We start from the raw sequence: 18,966 nt of genomic DNA on the forward strand, positions 1-18,966 counted from the left end.
CTTTCGTTAAACGCAAGAACAAAAAAGAACACTTTTGACACTATGTAGTCAGTGCAAGACAATCTCCATTACATGTCGCATAATATATCCCAGAAGATCATGCACGTGCACAAATGCACATTCATTCCAAGCTGCGATGCAGTACGTCCGGATTGATGCCTTCTCTACATGAATGATAACAGTGACACCGCACGGGAATAGATTCTGCAATTTTTAAAGGGACACTAAAGACAAACAGGAAGTTCAGCTGGAATAAAAGAGGGACCTTCAGGAATGCATGCCGTTTTTGTTGGGTGCAAAAATATGAGTTATTAGTGGAGAAATTCGTAAACAAAGACCAAATATCTCTTCCTCAATTTCTCTCACCCTAGATTTGGCGCTGAAGCAGTGTCGTCACAGATTGCATTGCTCTCAGCGAATCAGAATGCGCCATGATACGTCACCGCTTGCGTAAACGGCCGAGGCGCTGGGCTGGATGCATCATGGCTGCATGCATGGTCGCTGCGTTTGCGTTCGCCGCGATGGATACCGTAGCTGCCGCTGAACCTTGCAACGAAGAGCTCGCCAGGAAAGCAGGACTGCATTTCAGCGATATTCAGTGAAACGGAGCGCGAAATGATCCTCTGTGCTCGAGCGGTAGGTGTTTCCGCGTGCGATGGCGGTGAGCCGCCGGCCGCGCCGGCGGAATGCAGAGCTTCGTTTTCGTCGATGGGAGGCGAAGCGTCCGGTCCGCCAGGCGACGGTGTTCCCGACAGAACAAGCGTAGAAAGTTGTGCACGTACTCGGTATGGTTATTTCGTGGCTTTATTTAATGACATTCAGCACTCACCGAGCCGCCAGTTTGCTGCTGCAGCCCCACCGGTAGGAGGTTTGATGAAGGCCGCATTGAGGGAACAGCTGCTCGAGAAAGGACTGGCCTCTGGGGCACGCCAAAATACTTTCCGAGGGCAAGATTATACACATAATCCTAGGGCGAGAAATGCAGGGAGCACACCATCGGTTTCTCTGGCTCTTTTGCCGTTTTATCATCGGCAGAGCACTGAGCCATTGCGAACGCCGGGGAGCCGGGACTCTCCGAGCGACGCCACATGAAAGGACACAATCGAGTCAACACTGCCGCTGCCCCTGATCAAGCGCCTTGGGCCATTTATACAGCCCTCAACACTACACACACGAGGCATTTTCTGGCTGTTTCCCGCGAAGTCAACGTTTTTCGAGCCACGCAACACGCAACCAAACACCGTAGAGCGGAACAGGCGCGCGCGACAATGCATTGACCAAAAACGAAACTACGAAACTATCACGACCGCATGTTTCGCCATGCCATTTTTTCGTATTTATTTAATTTTGTGCTAAACTTGTACTTCCTCGCTTGAAACGGTTTAAAAATTTGGAAAATGCTGTTTATGTACGTTTAAGGTGTATTTCATTTTGCATTTTATTAACAGCGATAAATCGCTCTCGACCAATCGCGACCGGCCTGCGTTTGTAATCTCCGACGTCACATCACGTAGTGCGGGAATTTCGAAGGGGCGTCAGCACCTATTCTTCAGTTTTTCGCTATTTTCTCGCTTAATAAACATCTGTTTGCAGTAAGAATGGTATGGCTGTGATCGTGAAAGGATAATCTACCATTTAAGCTCAACTTCCGGTTTCTCTTTAGTGTCCCTTTAAGCTTTCCGGAATTGCTAAAAATCGTCTGTTAAAGATCACACAATTCTGGTCCTTGAGCTGGCTTATTCAAAGAGGCGGACATTACTCGCACGAAAAATCGAAACACATATTGAACTAAATAACAAAAATCGACTAATTAACTTCTTAAACAATTACTTTACAGAACAAATTGCAATTTACTAATTGTAGCTCGTGAGCTTGGAATAAATTTCTAGAATGGCACAAGTTTGGAGATATTCGCCATTAAAATTTCCGTACAAATGCGCTGTTGTTCCACTTAATCTTTTATAAAAACGCTCTTTTACGTTGAAGCACAAAAGAAACTGGAGCGCCCATGTATTTCGTCCCACCACTTTGGTAAACAATATCAAATAATATCTCGAAACTGGTGTAATCCTGGAGGTTCATTTCAAGTGGATAGGTATTGGAAGCTCACCGGCTACAATTCGTAAATTGCAATATGTGCCGTAAACGACGTAATAGTTCAGCGGAAACCCGCTGAACTGTGCCGTAAAGTAACTAATGAAAAAGTTATTTCGTGATGTTTTGTTAATTATTTGAATATGTCTTTCAATTTCTCGTGCTAGTAGAGTCCGCCTCATCGAGTAACCCAGCTGAAGGACAAGAATTATGCCATCTGCCAAGGGTGATTTCTAAAAATTCCAGGAAACAAAAATATCACCCCGCACATTAGTGTAACTGTATTTATTGTGTTTTATGCCCAGGAGCTTCTCCTGGGATACGATAGATGCCTTACTAGAAGACCCTTGATTAAGTTTAGTATTTTTGGGGCGTCATGATGTTAGCACATGAATGTTAATTTATGCGTTCCGCCGCCATCGCAATGCGGCCGCCGCGGCTGCTAATCGAACCCGCTATACCCATGCAGTGTTCAGCGGCACAACAACGTTGCGGCCACCACGGTCAATTCAGGTCACTGGAAAATGTCCGCATTGATACTCGTGCTGCTCCACACGACGGCCGGTCTCGTGAACTCTGCAAATAGCACCTTTTTATCCTGAATGCTATTGATTTCTTCTTGCACTTTTCACATTGGTGATGTCTTTCATGTACACAACAGCGTAAAAGCCTGTTTTTGGAGCAGTACCACTGTGCACCTCTGGTTGCGTAAATACAAAGTCCGCGGCAATAAGGCCCAGTTAAGCGGGATATTTTACTTTTGGGCACGGCGTACAATATTTCGACTTGAATGACTGAAATCTCTCACTTCTGGGTGGTACGTACAGACGTGAGCTGGGCCCAAACGTGCCCAGCACCTACCGTTAGACGTCGGACCCAGCAGCTAGCGTTAGACGTCGCTGGCTGGCTCCGGAGAGCCCAGAAAGCCGCCGTTCCCGCGTTCTAGACAAGGCTATTCATGTCTGTACACCGCGGTAGTGCCCGTGTGTGTTGTTTTGGTGTCTTGTGTCTTGCCTTTCGGCGTTGCTATATGTTCACCTTGAACCGGAAACTCGTCTCGGGCGCGAAAACGGATCAATGTTTATAACAGAGAGCGCGCCGTCCACCGCGTCCTCTTCGTCTCGACGTCTATTTGGATTCTGTCTCTGCAAAGTCGCACAAACCTGTCGCTTACTTATCTGTTCTCTTTTTCTGTTTTGCCCGCTTAAACAGGAACACTATACGAGCTCGTGCTGGGAAACGCGCCACGTTCGTGCGTGTATGTGTGCATGCGTGCATTCAGTCCGACTTGCTTGATACGACTTTTACAGTTGGGAACCGCGGCACTTACCTTGGCGCGAGCCTCTCTGGATGCTTCAGCTTCCGCTGCCATGGCCCTCTGCATCTGTACCGGAAGCCGGACGTCTTTTCTGTGGTGTGGTGGAAGAAAAAAAAAAAAAGTTGAGAGGGCGGGTTTGGAGATGACGCTAAGACATCTTTCGCTCCGTATTTCACTTGTATAATTAAGGCTCGTTCGTTCCCCTTTATTTGGGGAATTATTTCATTTACCGTGAGAAGCGCGAAAACGATCGATTTTCTTCAGTTCGTTTGCTGCGAACCATCAAAATTTGCACATTGTACTGTGGATAGCCTGTACATGGTACTATGCGTATGACCTGATAAAACTGTCCACGTGTATGCATGCACTATTGGGGGCGAGGAGTTACGGAGTCGCCATCTGTCGGAAGCGCCTCGCTTGTGTAGTATGAGGGATAACACGGCGCGCTCATCATAGGTTTGGCTGTCGGCGCTCAATAAAAACACCGCGCGGGAGCCCTCTTGACCATTTCTGTAAGTGCTCTCCAAACGAGCGAAGTTTCTTACTGTCAAAATAATAAGCTTGGGCAAACAGAAAGCGCAGAATAGTTTACAGGCGCTATCTCTTTACCGAATACGTACAGTGAACGCCCATTGCGCGCGGTCGACGCGATGGAGTCCCCCGAACCAGCTTCTTGCGTGAAAGGTTGGCAATCGCTGAGATCAGACTATGTGAAATATTTTCTTATAGTGTGCTGTCCGTATAACCAAATGGAGTATAACAGAATGAAGCCTCAATGCAGCTATCGCACGGGTTCGCAGCGACCGACTGCGCGTCTGCATGCATGTCCGTGGACAATGTTTCGCTTTCACTGCGAGCCCGTTTCGCACTGTGCCATGAGCTTTAGGCCGCAGAATATGAACATCTGACAGTACACAAGCAACCATTGTTGCGTGGACGCTATCAGACCTGTTCAAAAATTATTTCGTTATAACTAGGGACTCCGACGCTATATGGCGACTCGTGATGTGCCATCGCGACGATTTAATCGTTTTTTTTTATTTTCTTCTAAATTCGTGTCCATATCGTTATTTTTCAAGCTGCCTCGCACTGCGTGTTTATTGGTCTTCTCAGCGAGGAATTTCTTTTTTTATTTTCTTCTAAATTCGTGTCCATATCGTTATTTTTCAAGCTGCCTCGCACTGCGTGTTTATTGGTCTTCTCAGCGAGGAATTTCTCGCTGCTTCTCTTTGTTAATCCAGTACATTCATCGTTTGGTGCTAACACAAACATGAGCCTATGCCATGCCTTTCTTTAATGTGTTTTTTACCGTTCCATTTCCATTCTGATGAACTTGCCAGTATCTAGCAACAAGTTCATAGACCAAATTTTCATGACATTAATCGGGCAGCGCGCGCGGGCGAACTTCTCAATGCGCGCATTCTGCTACTCACCGAACACCGCAGCCCCAACGCCGTCACAGAAATCTTCCTCGCAGAAATGCTTGCTACACACCTGAGTTGTCGCCGATGGCTGCTTGCCGGTTCTAAATTTCGCAATCCAAGCTACACGCAACTTCTTGGCCTGCGGGTACGTGTGAATGCCGACACCGGGCTCCGTTGCGTCCTGCACTGCGGTACCGAGCAATAGCCTACCATGTCGGACGCCTTCAAAGGCAGCCACTACCTATCATAGTGATTTCAAGCGTTGTTAAGCAGGCACCCGAAGCGGGAAAACATCCCCACTTAATCAGAACCGTAGCGCAGGTGGGACTAAACTTTCGTTTTCAGCTCGCTTCGGCGCTTCCGAAGCAGACGACGCGGCCGCTTTGTCCACATGATCCCTCATGCCACGCCACGCCGATGGTGGCGCCAGCTTTTCCAGTGATGGAGCTCGCCCCCAATATGTCGCTAAAGTTCCAAGGACACCGCGATCGTTGCCTGACCAGACATACCGTCGCGTGGCGGCGCTGAGATTGCAGGCTCTGGGGTTATCTAACCGTAAATACAGAATTCTTATACCAACGCACAGAAAAAGTACGTTAGTGACGGCGAGCATAGCGCCGTCACACCTATTTATGTCGAAGTCCGGCTGCGAGTGCTTTGTCCTGATAACTTTTGCGAGATGTAGTACGTGTGCGCCTGTGGGCATAGCTGCTTCCAGTTAGAACCGTAGTTCTGAAAACAGGTTAGAGCTGTTTTTTAATTAATTAATTAATTTATTGATATGTATTGGGAAGGAGAAGTTGGCGCCTGTAATTGCGCCGGCTGCTTCTCCTTCGCAGGGCAAAGAAAACTAAAGGCACGACAACATTGAGACAGTCAAATATCACAAACATTTGTGAAGTTTCACACAAGAGTAAAGGAAGTCACAGAACAGAGTAAAAGAACACTAAGAAGCATACAGTTCCGTAAGTACAAGAGAGTTCGAAAACACGCAGGTAAGTTGACATTTTTGCAGATGAGGCAGCTGACAAAGCTACTTATATCTATATAAAAAGACACAAAAAACACATGACGAAATCAGACGTGTGTTATAAATATACAGACGTGAGCTACCCTTTACGATCTATGGTATTAAAAGATTAATAGCGGCGTCATCCACGAACATTTATTATGAACCTAATATTTTTGTATTTTCTACGAACATTTTCAAAGCCATAAGTGCTTTTTTCTGTAGCTCCTTTGTTGGCCATGGACCAAATATTTTATTCAAAGTGAATAATCGACGGTCTAGCTACATGAAATCAGCTTTTTAATCGTCACCTCGCAAAATTGTGTCGTGGGCGCTCAAAAGGAGGTATTGCACGTACGTCTTCGTCATCGTGACCACAATGAGACTGCGACTAGCAACGCAATAAATTATCTGCAAAACGTGACGCGTGTATGCTGTGCCAAGCCGCAGGCGGTGCAATAAAGTTACAAAATTTCGATTCTCGCTCAACTTTCGCGGAATGGATAACTTATTTTTAGCGTCTAGAAGAATAACTCTGAGCACGTTGATTTCTGATCAAACCAGGTGTTCTTGCTAAGTCGGCCGGACATCTGTCTCGGTAACAGGCGGACAACATTAGTGGCAAGAGCGAGATTTGATGCATTTTCACTTTCGCGCGCCTGTTTTGCGGCAGAGTCCGCTGCAGTGTTTCCAGGAGTACTGCCGTGTCCCGGTACCCGCTGATACGCTATAATGTGATTGCTAGAGCTGGCTTTTGTGTGTTCCTCGAGGCTTCCCTATACTAAATGAGTATTCAACGCATTTCGGTCGGTGCTTTTAAGTCACGTGAGGGCGGCTTGTGAATCCCTAAAGATAACCCATTTCTGTCAGATCTATACTGCCGCTATGAAGCGCAAAGCTGGCTTCTTTACATCAAAATGACGTGTAGGGAGAATCCCACTTCGGTGATTCTTCGTTTTCCGGGCCTGTTTGTTAGAAGTGTTGTGCGATAAAGAACGTTAGCTCGATAAAGGAAAGTGCTTGTATAAATAAATTATTAGCCCGGATCGAAACCGGGTTGTCTATAGGTTTTTTTAACTGGAGCTCAACCGACTGGCACTATTAGACATTCGCATGCGCTGAGAGGTAGGAACGCCTCGTGGCATAGCTTGCAATGCGCGCGCCCCCCATGATGAAATCGCACGTATATTGAAGCTGAATTTCGCTTTATGATAATCAAGGCTATGGCAACCAATCATTCTGGTAAAACAAATTAGAGCGCAATTACCACAATGAGTTACCAACGAGCCCAACAGCAAGTTCTTCAATGCGACCAATCAAGTTACGTTTGTTTCCATTGGATACGCTTCTTATTTTGCTTTTATCGAGCAAATAGCCCAAATATAAGAAACGCCAAACGGCTTCTGTAATGACGCATACACTTCGTAAGACGTAAGGCAATTAGAGATGTTTTTCAAATATTTCTACTTTGTGTGCAGCTAACATTTGAAGCGAAAAACCAGCTTACTGTATTTACCTCTGTTTCAAAACACGTTTTTTTTAGCGAAGGCTATTATTATATGATAAAAGCTTAATAGGGAATGTTTTAGTTACATGTGTTAGGTTAATAAGCGCTGTACCAAAATTGGAAGTCATTAAGCACTAGACACATGAAAAACTGGAAGGGAGCTCAAACTGCTGCCACCGAACTCAACCTTGCTATCTGTATTATTGAAGCTCAAGAGAAGACTAGTACTAGCTAAGCTCAAAATTGAGCTCGAGATTGAAGCCAGAGGTGCGCAGACCACCCCAAACACTATTAACAAGACAGGAGAATATTTCACCAGGAACTAAGCACATTTGCTTCGTCGCATACATGCATAAAAAGTTTCCTATGATGCCGATCTTACTGTGAACGGTTCCAACACGAAATGTTAGAACCTTCATTTCGACTTGGTCAGCGAACGAATTTTTGTGCAACATTTTCTTTTTTTTTTTTTCCCTGACAAGGCGGTTTTTCGCCAGAGATTGAGTTCCTCGGTCGAAGCACGAATGATTTTCTAGTTGCTGCCAGCAGAGCCATGATGGCTGAAAATTAAAGCTTGTAGCAAAAGAAAAAAGAAGCTACGGGAAACTAAGAAAAACCAGGCCTAAATGCGCTCGCAATTGTCGCAAATGTCGCGTTCTAGTCATTGGAATAGAAACGTTCTATACCTCTATCTCTTGAACGACGGCGGGTTCATGGTGCAGTCAGCGAGCCGAACACCGCCACGTTCCGACGCAACCCACTTTAAGGAGCCTACGCTATTTATTGACTCGGCTTGGGTTTGAGCCAGAAGAGAAGCAAAACGGTTTGTCTACTGCGAATGGCGACCCGCTGTTCCTACCTGCTATTTCTGTACGTCTCCTAGGCGATTATATTCTAAATACCTTGATTTCTTTGGGTTCCTTGAGCGATTGTTCTAAAGCTGCCTAATTATTGATCAGATCACATTTAGTATCGCAGGCGAAAATAGCGATCTTGATAAGATGGGTAAATATGGGGGATGGTATATGTGATGATGGTGACAAGGGTATGGAACAGTTCATCGAAGGCAGTTTCATAGACGCCATCTAATCGCAGACCGCTTCATTGGAAGTTATTGGACAGTGATCGAGCATTACGCTTCGGACAGCTTTAGGGCAATTAGATGACAAGCCAAGTTTTACAGAAAAGACCCTGAAATTGTATATACTGTGTGTACTGTATATATTTGTAATAGTTGATTGAAATAAATATTTTCTTTCAATTTCTAATTTCTTTTGTTCTCTACACGAACGCGTTTCTACAGTTCGAATATCAATGAGGTTGTTCACGTTTTCAATCAACCATTCAAACATTGGGTCAAAGAAATGGGGAGAAGTTTCTAGCGGCTCGCTCGGCTGAAAAATAGGTATGAAAAATAGGTACTATAGCAAAGAATACGTGATATTCACGCCGAATTGTGGCTTTTCACGTTATAAAACCACCGCGAGACATTTAGTACATATTAGGACGCATAAAACACGCATTATTATATGGTCAAAATATTTCCTGCTCAAGTTCAACGCGAAGACTATAGTCGGTGGGCCGTGACGTGCATAGGTCATGTAACGTGGAGTTGCGGGCCTGGCACTTGTTTATACACAGTGTTGCCCAGTCACGCTGTGCGTTCAACAAACGCTGGGGTAGGGCACGTGCTCCCAGCAAGCACCGAGGGCATCCTATCACACCGGGAAACATGTTGGACAACATTATCGGGGGCCCTTTCATGTCCCACACGAAGCAGCGTTCTTCTATCGTTGCTGTCATATATGTTATTCCATTTTCAGATGAAAATGTAGGTGTCTTCAGGATAATCACAAATGCAGCTGCACAGCTCGCCCCCTTAACATAAGCGGAAGTATCGATTGCGACGCGATTCAGCAGGCGCCCGCGTTCTCAGCGGGTTTGTGGTACATCACGCAGCGCATGTAGCACAGTCGAAAAAATTAAAACAAATATTGCTACATATACAGTATAGTTTGCGCATCTTACAGCGAATATTTTTAGCCCATTATACATCCAAGTTACATCTATACCATTTGTCATTGACCGCACAATCGACGAACCATTTCTTGGCGCTCTTTAGCCATTATTGCCCCCTTGTGCCATAAAACTTCATGCATCATCAAAATAAATAATGCAACTACGTCTTTATGGTATTTACGTCTTTACGTCTTTTAAGGACCCCCGTAAAGTAAAGCAAAAAATAATATTTTACCAAGGCATCATCACGCCGCAAGGTGCATGCGCGATGGAAACTAAACGTATACTAAGAATGCGGCCACACGCGTTGGCCAACGCTGTCCCTCGTTTTTATTGCCGATACTGTCACACTGGGCAACACTGTTCTTGTTCAAACGCTGTTGTGCAGCGTGACAGGATGGTTAGCGAAACATCAGATAAGCAGCGCGTTGTCCACCTGTTCGGAATATGTTGGCTGGCCTTCGTATCTTAGTTTAGCCGTAAATCTAACTATGGTAAAGTTTTATTACTGGTCGTCGGAATGATCTGAACAAACCGCACGTTATCTGCCTACGTGTGCGCACACAATTGAATAAAAGAATAAGTATATTTTTATAGGCTCCTAGATAGAAGCGGAATCGGTCTTTTTATTTATTTTTTATTTATTCAGCAATACTCCTACAGACCCACAAATTAGGTTATTACATAGAGAAAGAGGGGGGGGGGGGGCAGAACAGATACAACTTATCACTTAATTACACTATTATGCAATTAATTGCATTATATTGTCTATAAAAGCTCGAACAGAACACACGAGTAAAAAATAAAGACACAAATAAATTAGAAAAAAATAGCGTGAACAAAAAATTTACAAGGTGTCAGGCGGAATTTGCAATCATACAAACAAAACAATATAATTAGACTACAACATACATTTACGCACTACAGAGAAAAAAGCGCTGGCTATGATACGAATGAAACCCTAGCTGAAAAGGCACTAGTGAATAAAAAGGCGCTGATTGTCATATAATGAGACATGGAAAAACTATGATAATAAACAAAATATGTCAGCAATACCTTGTGCTAAATCAAGGGCATTTCCGTCGTTTGTACGAATACTCACATTTCGACTCGCTCGACTTTCACTCCCCAGGCATCGGTGGCTTCGTCCAGGTTCGCCTGCACAGGTCAGCATCGTGCCGATAAAGGTAGGCAGATATTAGTGAAGTGAAGTGAAGCTTATTTTTCCTTCTTGTTACAAAGGAGGAAGCCGGAGCTAAAGGCTGAAAGGCCTGACGAAGGCCTCGGCTCCCCTGTGCAGTTTGACATCATATAACACGTAACTGAAAATGTAACAATATAAACACAAAATCTCAAGGTGCACTTGCACGTGTCACATAGAAGCAGATAGCAAGCAGAAAACAGTAGAAAATGGCACTACACAAAACACAAGTCAGAATCAGTTAAATATTGTTGAGTTCCTTTAAATATGCTCAAGGACACACCAAAATGAAGAGTTGCAATTACCTGAAAATGTAATTTTTGTTTGTAATAGCTAGTACGTGTTTTAGTGACCTGGTGGATTTGTATACGAAAATAGTATGTGCCATTAGACACAGAATCGTTTCGAATGTGTAATTTATTATTTTTAATATATTGCTGCAAACGAAAATAATATACCTGATTTGCTTTAAGCAGATCATACCTGCAAAATAACAGCAACGTGAGCAAATCTTTTGGTCTGCCATAGTAACCGTGGATGTACCGCAAGGCTCTGTTCTGAAGTATAGTAGTGGTAGTGGTTCCCCATACTTGAATACACTAGGTTAATTTAGGGTATATAAGTGCGTAATAGATCTGCAGTCTTAGCCACACAGGTACCAGGTTAGCTACTTTGTAGAGATAGCCAACACATTTGCTTATTTCAGATGTCAATTTTGATATATGTGTGTTCCAGGAAAGGTTTTGGTGGAACCACACGCCAAGAAATTTAATACAATCAACCTCATGTATTATTACGTTTTTGAACTGAATGCTGATTTTATATAAATCGGCAGTATTAATGGGCCTAAAAATAATGTAACTTGTTTTAGATAAATTTAAGGAAAACCTAATGCGTTGTAGCCAGGATTGTAAATTATCTAAGTACCTACTTACCATACCCTCTGCTTGCATTAGAGATTTGGCCGTAAAAATATGTTTGTATCATCAGCATACATAATCATGTCATGAGCACCTGGTAGATTGGTTATACCATTATTGCTACATTAAAAACAATATCGGTCCCAATATGAATTCCTGAAGAACTCCAGGAGTGATAGTTATAGTCGGTTAGAAGAGACATCATTCACCCGTACATATTGCGTCCTATTACATAAATAACTCTGTAGTAGGTTTAGTGTAACTCCACGTATACCGTAATTATTTAACCTGTGTAAGAGAGTGTCATGCTGTGTGCAGTCGAACGCCTTCCGAAAATCTAAGGATGAACCAAGAGTGTATTGCTTGTGTTCAATGTTTTCAATAATTTTATCCTTAATAACAAGTAGCGCTTGCTCTGTAGACTTTTTCTTCAGGAAGCCAAACTGGCAAACAGATATGAGGTTGTGTTTAGTGAAAAAACATTCAAGCCTGCAAATAATGACACCCTCGAACACTTTAGAAAACATTGGCAACACGGAAATATGTAGGTAGTTTGACATTTCCCTTCGATTACCACCATTGTATATTACTTTACCTATTTTTAAGTCATCGAGAAACACGCCAGTTGTAAACATCAGGTTAGCAAGGTAAGACAAAATGTCACATATAAAAGGCGCAACACGTTTGATGGGAACGGATCTTATATCATCATGGCCCGCAGATACATAAATTTGTTAAGTTGGTGATTAAAATGGCTATTTCTTGAGAGGAAGTAGGCGAAACACAGAACTCAACGCATTCAATATTTTGCCACTTTGAATTTTGTAAAGCTGATCCGCTTGTAATCGTCTTGGTCTGTTATAGCTTGCGTGCGCGCGCGCGCGCGCGCACACACACCCACACACACACACACACACACACACACACACACACACACCACACACACACCACACACACACACACACACCACACACACACACACACACACACACCACACACACCACACACACCAACACACACACACACCACACCACACCACCACACACACCACCACACACACCACCACACACACACACACACACACACACACACACACACCACACACACACACACACACACACACACACACACCACACACACACACACACACACACACCACACACACACACACACACCACACACACCACACTACACACACACACAAAGCAATAGTAGTTAGGCGGTTTAGCTGTTGAGCAGTTTCTAAAACCGTTTCCCGGGGTGCTATTCTTGACAGTGTCAAATTTTGCCATATTGTTGAATTCTCCATATTGCCAGCTCTGATTGGTCCAAAGCGCTGCTACGACCTCTCTGATTGGCTCAGAACGTCAACATGGCGGAATTTAAAGGTGTCCAGAATAGCACCCCGTTGAACAAATATGTGCTCCTAGACAGCGGTGCACAAGTTTCCCGCCGCGAACGACCTTGAATGACAGGAAGAGCCTGCACCAGGAGACTGGAGCAGCGAATTTAGCGGAAATGCCGCCAATCGTCCGGCCGCGGCTTTCCGTCAAATTCGAACCCGTCGGGCCTGGATGGGTCACGGTTTGTTTTGAAGGATCCCGCTCCCCGAACTCTTAAACGCCGCGGCCGTCTCTGTTTGAGAAACAGACAAGAAAAAAAAAAAAAAAACAGAGAGAAAGCAAAACGATAGAGAGAGAGGGCGAAAGAAACGCGGCAGGAGGACGAAGAAAGAAAAGAAAAAAAAAAACTGACGTGAAAGAAAATATCGCCGACCAAAACAAACAAAGCGAGAAATGTGTGAGCGCTCGCACACTGGTCAATAAACAAACAACGCAAGCAGCGAGCAAGAATAACAAAACCTCGCCGGCGCCTCGTATTTTCGAGCTCTCCCAGTAGTTGAGCGCAGCGCCTGCTGAATATGTTCCAGTCCGTTTCAACCTAAGGACTTGAGGCATAGGTGTGTGTGTATACAAGCGCCTGCGGCTTAACGCACCGACACTTTTCGTGAGCCGTGGGAGGCCGCACTCGAAGCGCCGTTGCCCGCACGCTGGTTGTGCATTCACAATCTGCGTTCGGCGCCATGTGTGGTGCGAGGATACATTTAGCAGCGCTAAAGTTGTAATGCTAAAGCCTCCCTTCAGGTCTCTGAGATGACCCCGTGTGACTTCAGGAACATCCCACGCATTTCTCTATGTAAATTAGACCTGAAAAGCGCTGCTAACAAATGGAAAGCAACGAGAGCGCAATTAAAAAAAAAAAAAAAAGGACGGGGTGGGGGTAGCTGTGTTGTAATAAAGGGCTTACTATGATTGTACGCCTCTAAACAAGTTCTAGTTGACATTAAGAGAAATAAATGGAGCGGAGTAGGGCAAGTAATGCGTAGGGTAGATAACCGGTGGACCATTAGAGTTACAGAATGGTGCCAAGAGAAAGGAAGCGCAAACGGGAACAGCAGAAAACTAGGTGGGGTGATGAAATTAGGAAATTTGCAGGTGTAAATTGTAATCAGAAGAACTTTCTGTGGACCTATAGTTGGTGCATACTTGATAAACTTTTTAGAGCGCAAACAAGAGACAAGGCACAAAACCTCGCCGGCGCCTCGTATTTTCGAGCTCAAACACAGAACAAACACAGAACAGGCGCTTGTCCTGTGTTTGACCTTCCTTTTGTGTCTTGTCTCTTGTTTGCGCTCTAAAAAGTTTATCAAATTGGAATCAGCTAGCGCAGAACAGGGGTCATTGGCGATCGCAGGGAGAGGCGTTCGTCCTGCAGTGGCCATAAAAGTAGGCTGATGATGATGATGATGATGAAACAGGTACGCGGATCCCCTGCGCTGTGGCAATCGGTTCAGGCGAAGCTTTCATTGGTGTCTGCGAGGAACGATGCTCTTTATAGCGCCATCTGCAAGTACAAAGCGCATGACCAAATTGGTCGCCTTTTCACCGGGAGACGCCTAACTCAACGTAAACATGTGGCGCGCCAACACACCTGCCCCACGCACAACGAAATAACGACGATGGCATGACGACGACGAGGACGGAGGCCATGGGACGACTATGATTGCCTGGCAAAGAAAGGCAAGGAAAGCTTCGCTTTGAAATGTATCGTACGTGTATGCATATCGCATACCGACGTACTACAACTCTGGTCGCATCACAGACAACCGACCGTAACTTTCGCACGCCGTCGAACGAGTACGTATGATTTGAAGATTTAGTCAACCGCCGCCGTCGCTGCACCATGCACCATTCTTCTCCACTTCGGCAGCATCGCTTGACTCCGCAGATGCCCTACCGCAATGCTGACTACGTGACGCCAGGACTTCGATTCAGGCCGACCGCTCAGCTTTTCCATCGTAATATATGTGTCCCTCTCTCTCCTGCACTAAGGTGGCTCAAACACCCTGACCATTTATTGATAGCCCATAACGAGCAAGTGAACAAACATCTGCGCTCGGACACACTGCAGCACGCACCAGACTCTCTGCCGTCTAATCATTTTTTTTTCGAGAAATATAGTTGAAAAATCACACGGTACATTATAGTGCAATTCATCCTGTTCAGGTAGAGGCGCATATACTACAAATAGCTACAAAGTCCAGATTACTAATTAAGATTCTAATTAACTTGTTTTAGTTATTGACGACACACGTCGAAATTGTTAGATTGAAGCCGAGCAGTATAGGGAAGCCATGTCTACTACTAAGAGTTGTGGAACGTTGCATCGCGTTGATCACCTGTTATTCTATTTCCCCCCTTTCCACAAGGCAGGGTAGTCAGCTGGCATACGTCCTGGCTAACCTCCCTGTATTTACTTCTCCTTTTGCTCCCCTCCTGCTTGGTAGAAATTCCAAGACTTGCAAGTACCACTTGCGAGATATCCGGCTTTGTTAAATTGACAGATTCTCCAAAGCCTCCCTCTGGCAGTTCGGGACGATATCAACTGCAACGCCAATGGCTTCTTGTAGCAGAATTTGGAAACAGATGCATCATCGAAAGTTGTGCTAGAGTTTTTGCTAAGCAGGCATTCACTTCACTACTGCTCGGCTTCAATCTAGCACTTTTGATATACGACCTCAAGTAACTAAGTAAGAAGTTGATTAGCGAAACGAGAAAGAAAGAAAGAAAGAAAGAAAGAAAGAAAGAAAGAAAGAAGAACGAAAGAAAGAAAGAAAGAAAGAAAGAGAGAAAGAAAGAAAGAAAGAAAGAAAGAAAGAAAGAAAGAAAGAAAGAAAGAAAGAAAGAAAGAAAGAAAGAAAGAAATGTACTGAAGAAGAACGAGCAGTATGCACTGCTTCGAGAAAGATGACTACGTCGAGTTGGTTGAAGCCTTGCGCCTGTGTTGCCCTGAGCTGTGTAACCTCACGCTGCAGTGCTCTACGCTCTGATTAATTAAAACCAGAGCGCCTCTCTACATTCTAAAGAAAGAAAGAAGAAAGAAAGAAAGAAAGAAAGAAAGAAAGAAAGAAAGAAAGAAAGAAAGAAAGAAAGAAAGAAAGAAAGAAAGAAAGAATATATCGGAGGCCGTGATCGGACAGATCCAGTAAGCAGCGCTAAATGCCACACTGGCTTGCTCGGGCGCGACAACGCTGGGTGGACTCCACTCGTATATATCTCCACGCGTCTAAAGGACGCGTGAGATATAGACGAGTGGAGCGGGTGGAAGACAAAAACGAGTGGACCTACGCCTTCCCCCCTTCATAAGCCTTCTGAAAATTTACTTTTTTTTTTTTCAATGACGCCGATACACCTACATTTTGGTTTATTTAAAAGACATATTAACCAGAGCAGAGAGAGCTGACAAGAATACTAGTTAATGTTTCTTTAACGAGGATTCATTTACTCGTGTATTTTAATGAGAAAGATGTATTTGCTTTCTAGATACAACCACATCTGCTGAACCCCAATTCTACAGTTGCGGTGAGACAAAACTGGCTGCGATTGGGAGGCCATGTTCGGTGAAGTTTTCTTTGTGGCCACCGAAAGTTTAGATTTGTCTTGCCGTTTCACCGCACATCTTGTGGGCAAACTAATATTGCACTATGCATAATAAACAACATTTCAGGGGTGATGTGTGTGTGTGTGTATGTGTGTGCGTGCGAGCGAGCGTGCGTGCGTGCGTGCGTGCGTGCGTGGCGTGCGTGCATATATAACTCTTAAAGAAAGTGACGTTGAAAAAATATGGGCGCCGAGAGTGAAAATTCATTTCTGTTCCGGCAAGAAGAATTTGCTTATAGTTGGAAGTTATAAGACCCCCAGAAAAAGGCTCTTGACCCCCAAAACAACGCCAAATACCGCGTAATTGAACACCGTCATAATTAAAACGATTAGGTTGAACCAGCCTGTCGCAGCAAAATTGACTGCCGATGTGTTTCGCGCTAGGACTACGAAAAATCCACCCTGAATTGTACAAGTTGCAAGCTTGCGTTGTATTGCTTAGTCATCATTTGTATGCACTGATACACTGTTTTTATGTAACTAACACGTGCACGCAAGCACCTATCATTCGATAATCTGCTTGTGTGCGCGGCGATTATTCGCCCCTTCGACGGTGCCGTGAAGAGCTCGGTCGAAATGGGCAACATTTTGAGAATTGTTAAAGAAGTAATTAATTCATTGTCGGTGTCTCTCTTCGCGAGAAAGTAGTCGAGCTGGAGAAGAGCTGCATACGACGGTTAGTCTGCCAGAAGTGCGAGGTCTAGTTTGCGGCGTGTATAGTTTTGAGAGGCCGTCGTTGTAACCCTGAGTAACCATGAAAGTAACCTCAAGTGACCCTGAAACATACCCAGGTTGTCCGTCATGCTAATTCTTCACGGTTCCGTCTTCAGTGCCGTCTTCGCTAGTACATGTGACAGTCCCTATGAGGCGTCTGTGCAGCCTTTCTTGTTGCTTTGTCTTTTCTTTTTTCCTAGTTTCTTCAGCATTTTCCTCATGTTCAACACGTCCCACATACTCTTTTTTTTTTTTTTTGCTGCTTAGTTGGAATCCAGCCACTGTTTCTATAGCATGACAAGCCGCGGGAGCGCTTCTAACCGTAAGGAAACAATTCGGAGATCAGAAAGCTTAAATGCTGTGTGAAATCGCTTAACGTCTATTGTAGAAGTGTTTACAGAGCGCAAATAATAATATGCCAGCGATCGTTAATGATACGAGGGAAAAATGGAATGAGACTGAACAAACCACGATCCAGCATTATGTAGGGTATGCCATGCCAGCGCAAGATCGTAACGACGACGTAGCAACCGATGCCGGGGCTGTCACCCCGCTTTCTAAAGACGAAAAAAGAAGCCTGTTTGCTTAAAAGAGGTGCTATCAAATAAATAAATAACACGGAAACATATTCAGCGTCATAAACTCAACCGTTGAATGTGCAGCGTAGTTTGTCTTTAAAAGAGTTGAATGTTGGGCTAGTTGGTATTTTGATATAAGAACCATCTTGAAATGGCGCGCAACAAAACGGCACAACAGAGAGGAAGACGAACACAGGCGCAAACTAACTGATTTATTGAAGCCAGACCCACAGGTATATATATATCCACAAGCTGCGCAGGCGCACCGTTACAAGGAATATTGAAACCATCAAAAAGGAAGTGATCACACCAGGCGCGAAAGGAATTTCATTCTGCATTCTTCTTTCTGGGGTTTTACGTGCCAAAACCAGTTCTGATTATGGGACACGCCGTAGTGGAGGGCTCCGGATTAAGTTTGACCACCTGGGGTTCTTTAACATGCACTATAGCACACAGGCGTTTTTGCATTTCGCCTTCATCGAAATGCGGCCGCCGCGGCTGGGATTCGATCCCGCGATCTCGTGCCCAGCAGCGCAACGCCTTAGCTGACTGAGCCACCGCGGCGGGTCATTTCTGCATTGTACAGTGTAATCGATGCATCGCTTAAACACTCCTGACCTGCTTTCCTGATAAAAAAAAAGCCTCTAACGTTTCACGAGCGGTTTTCTGCTGGCCCTTGCCTAGGATTTTCATGCTATGGAAACGTAGTTCACAAGTGGGACAGCTACTGCATGTAGTTGTCAGCAAGATGTGTATTCTCCTTATTAGCTAGATTTCTTGCATGCTTTCTGAGTCGGTCATTGATGCATCGCCCCGTCTGGCTGATGTATACTTTCCCGCAGGATAGGCGGGAATCTCGTACACGGCGTTGTTGGCGCACTTAACAGGGAGCTTTTCATGGTTCTTTTTACAGCCCACATTTTGTCTGCACAAGTGATGCGACGGCTCAGCTGAGCAAGCTTCTTGGGGGCTGAAAAAAAAAAAACCATCAGCACGTTAAACCGAGTAGCCACTTTTTTCAGGCAATGTGTGACCTTGTGCATGTACGGAACCACTTCTGGCCTCTGAGTGGCCACCAGGGTTTCCGCGGCATTATTGCAAGAACGGCGCTTCATTTTTTTTTTTTTTTTGAGGAGCGTTTCCGCTACTGACACGACGACCGACCCAGGCAAGCCGACTGAA

At 44.7% G+C, this 18,966-nt stretch overlaps 1 protein-coding gene across 3 annotated transcripts in view; it reads right to left on the reverse strand.

Moving 5' to 3' along the window:
• Window positions 1-18,966, reverse strand: part of LOC119436651 (stomatin-like) — an 84,772-nt gene that overhangs the window by 19,180 nt on the left and 46,626 nt on the right. For all 3 annotated transcript variants that reach the window (XR_007464556.1, XM_037703606.2, XM_037703607.2), the window contains exons 6-7: window positions 10,474-10,529; window positions 3,425-3,503 (exon numbers count right to left, since the gene is read on the reverse strand). Coding sequence is in view for 2 of the 3 variants with exons in the window: in XM_037703606.2 (XP_037559534.1) it covers window positions 3,425-3,503; window positions 10,474-10,529 (135 nt within the window). In the remaining variant the exon portion in view is untranslated. The remainder of the gene's footprint in view (window positions 1-3,424; window positions 3,504-10,473; window positions 10,530-18,966) is intronic.

Source organism: Dermacentor silvarum, chromosome 1 (assembly GCF_013339745.2).
Source record: "Dermacentor silvarum isolate Dsil-2018 chromosome 1, BIME_Dsil_1.4, whole genome shotgun sequence".
In the NCBI taxonomy this organism is placed as follows: domain Eukaryota; kingdom Metazoa; phylum Arthropoda; class Arachnida; order Ixodida; family Ixodidae; genus Dermacentor; species Dermacentor silvarum.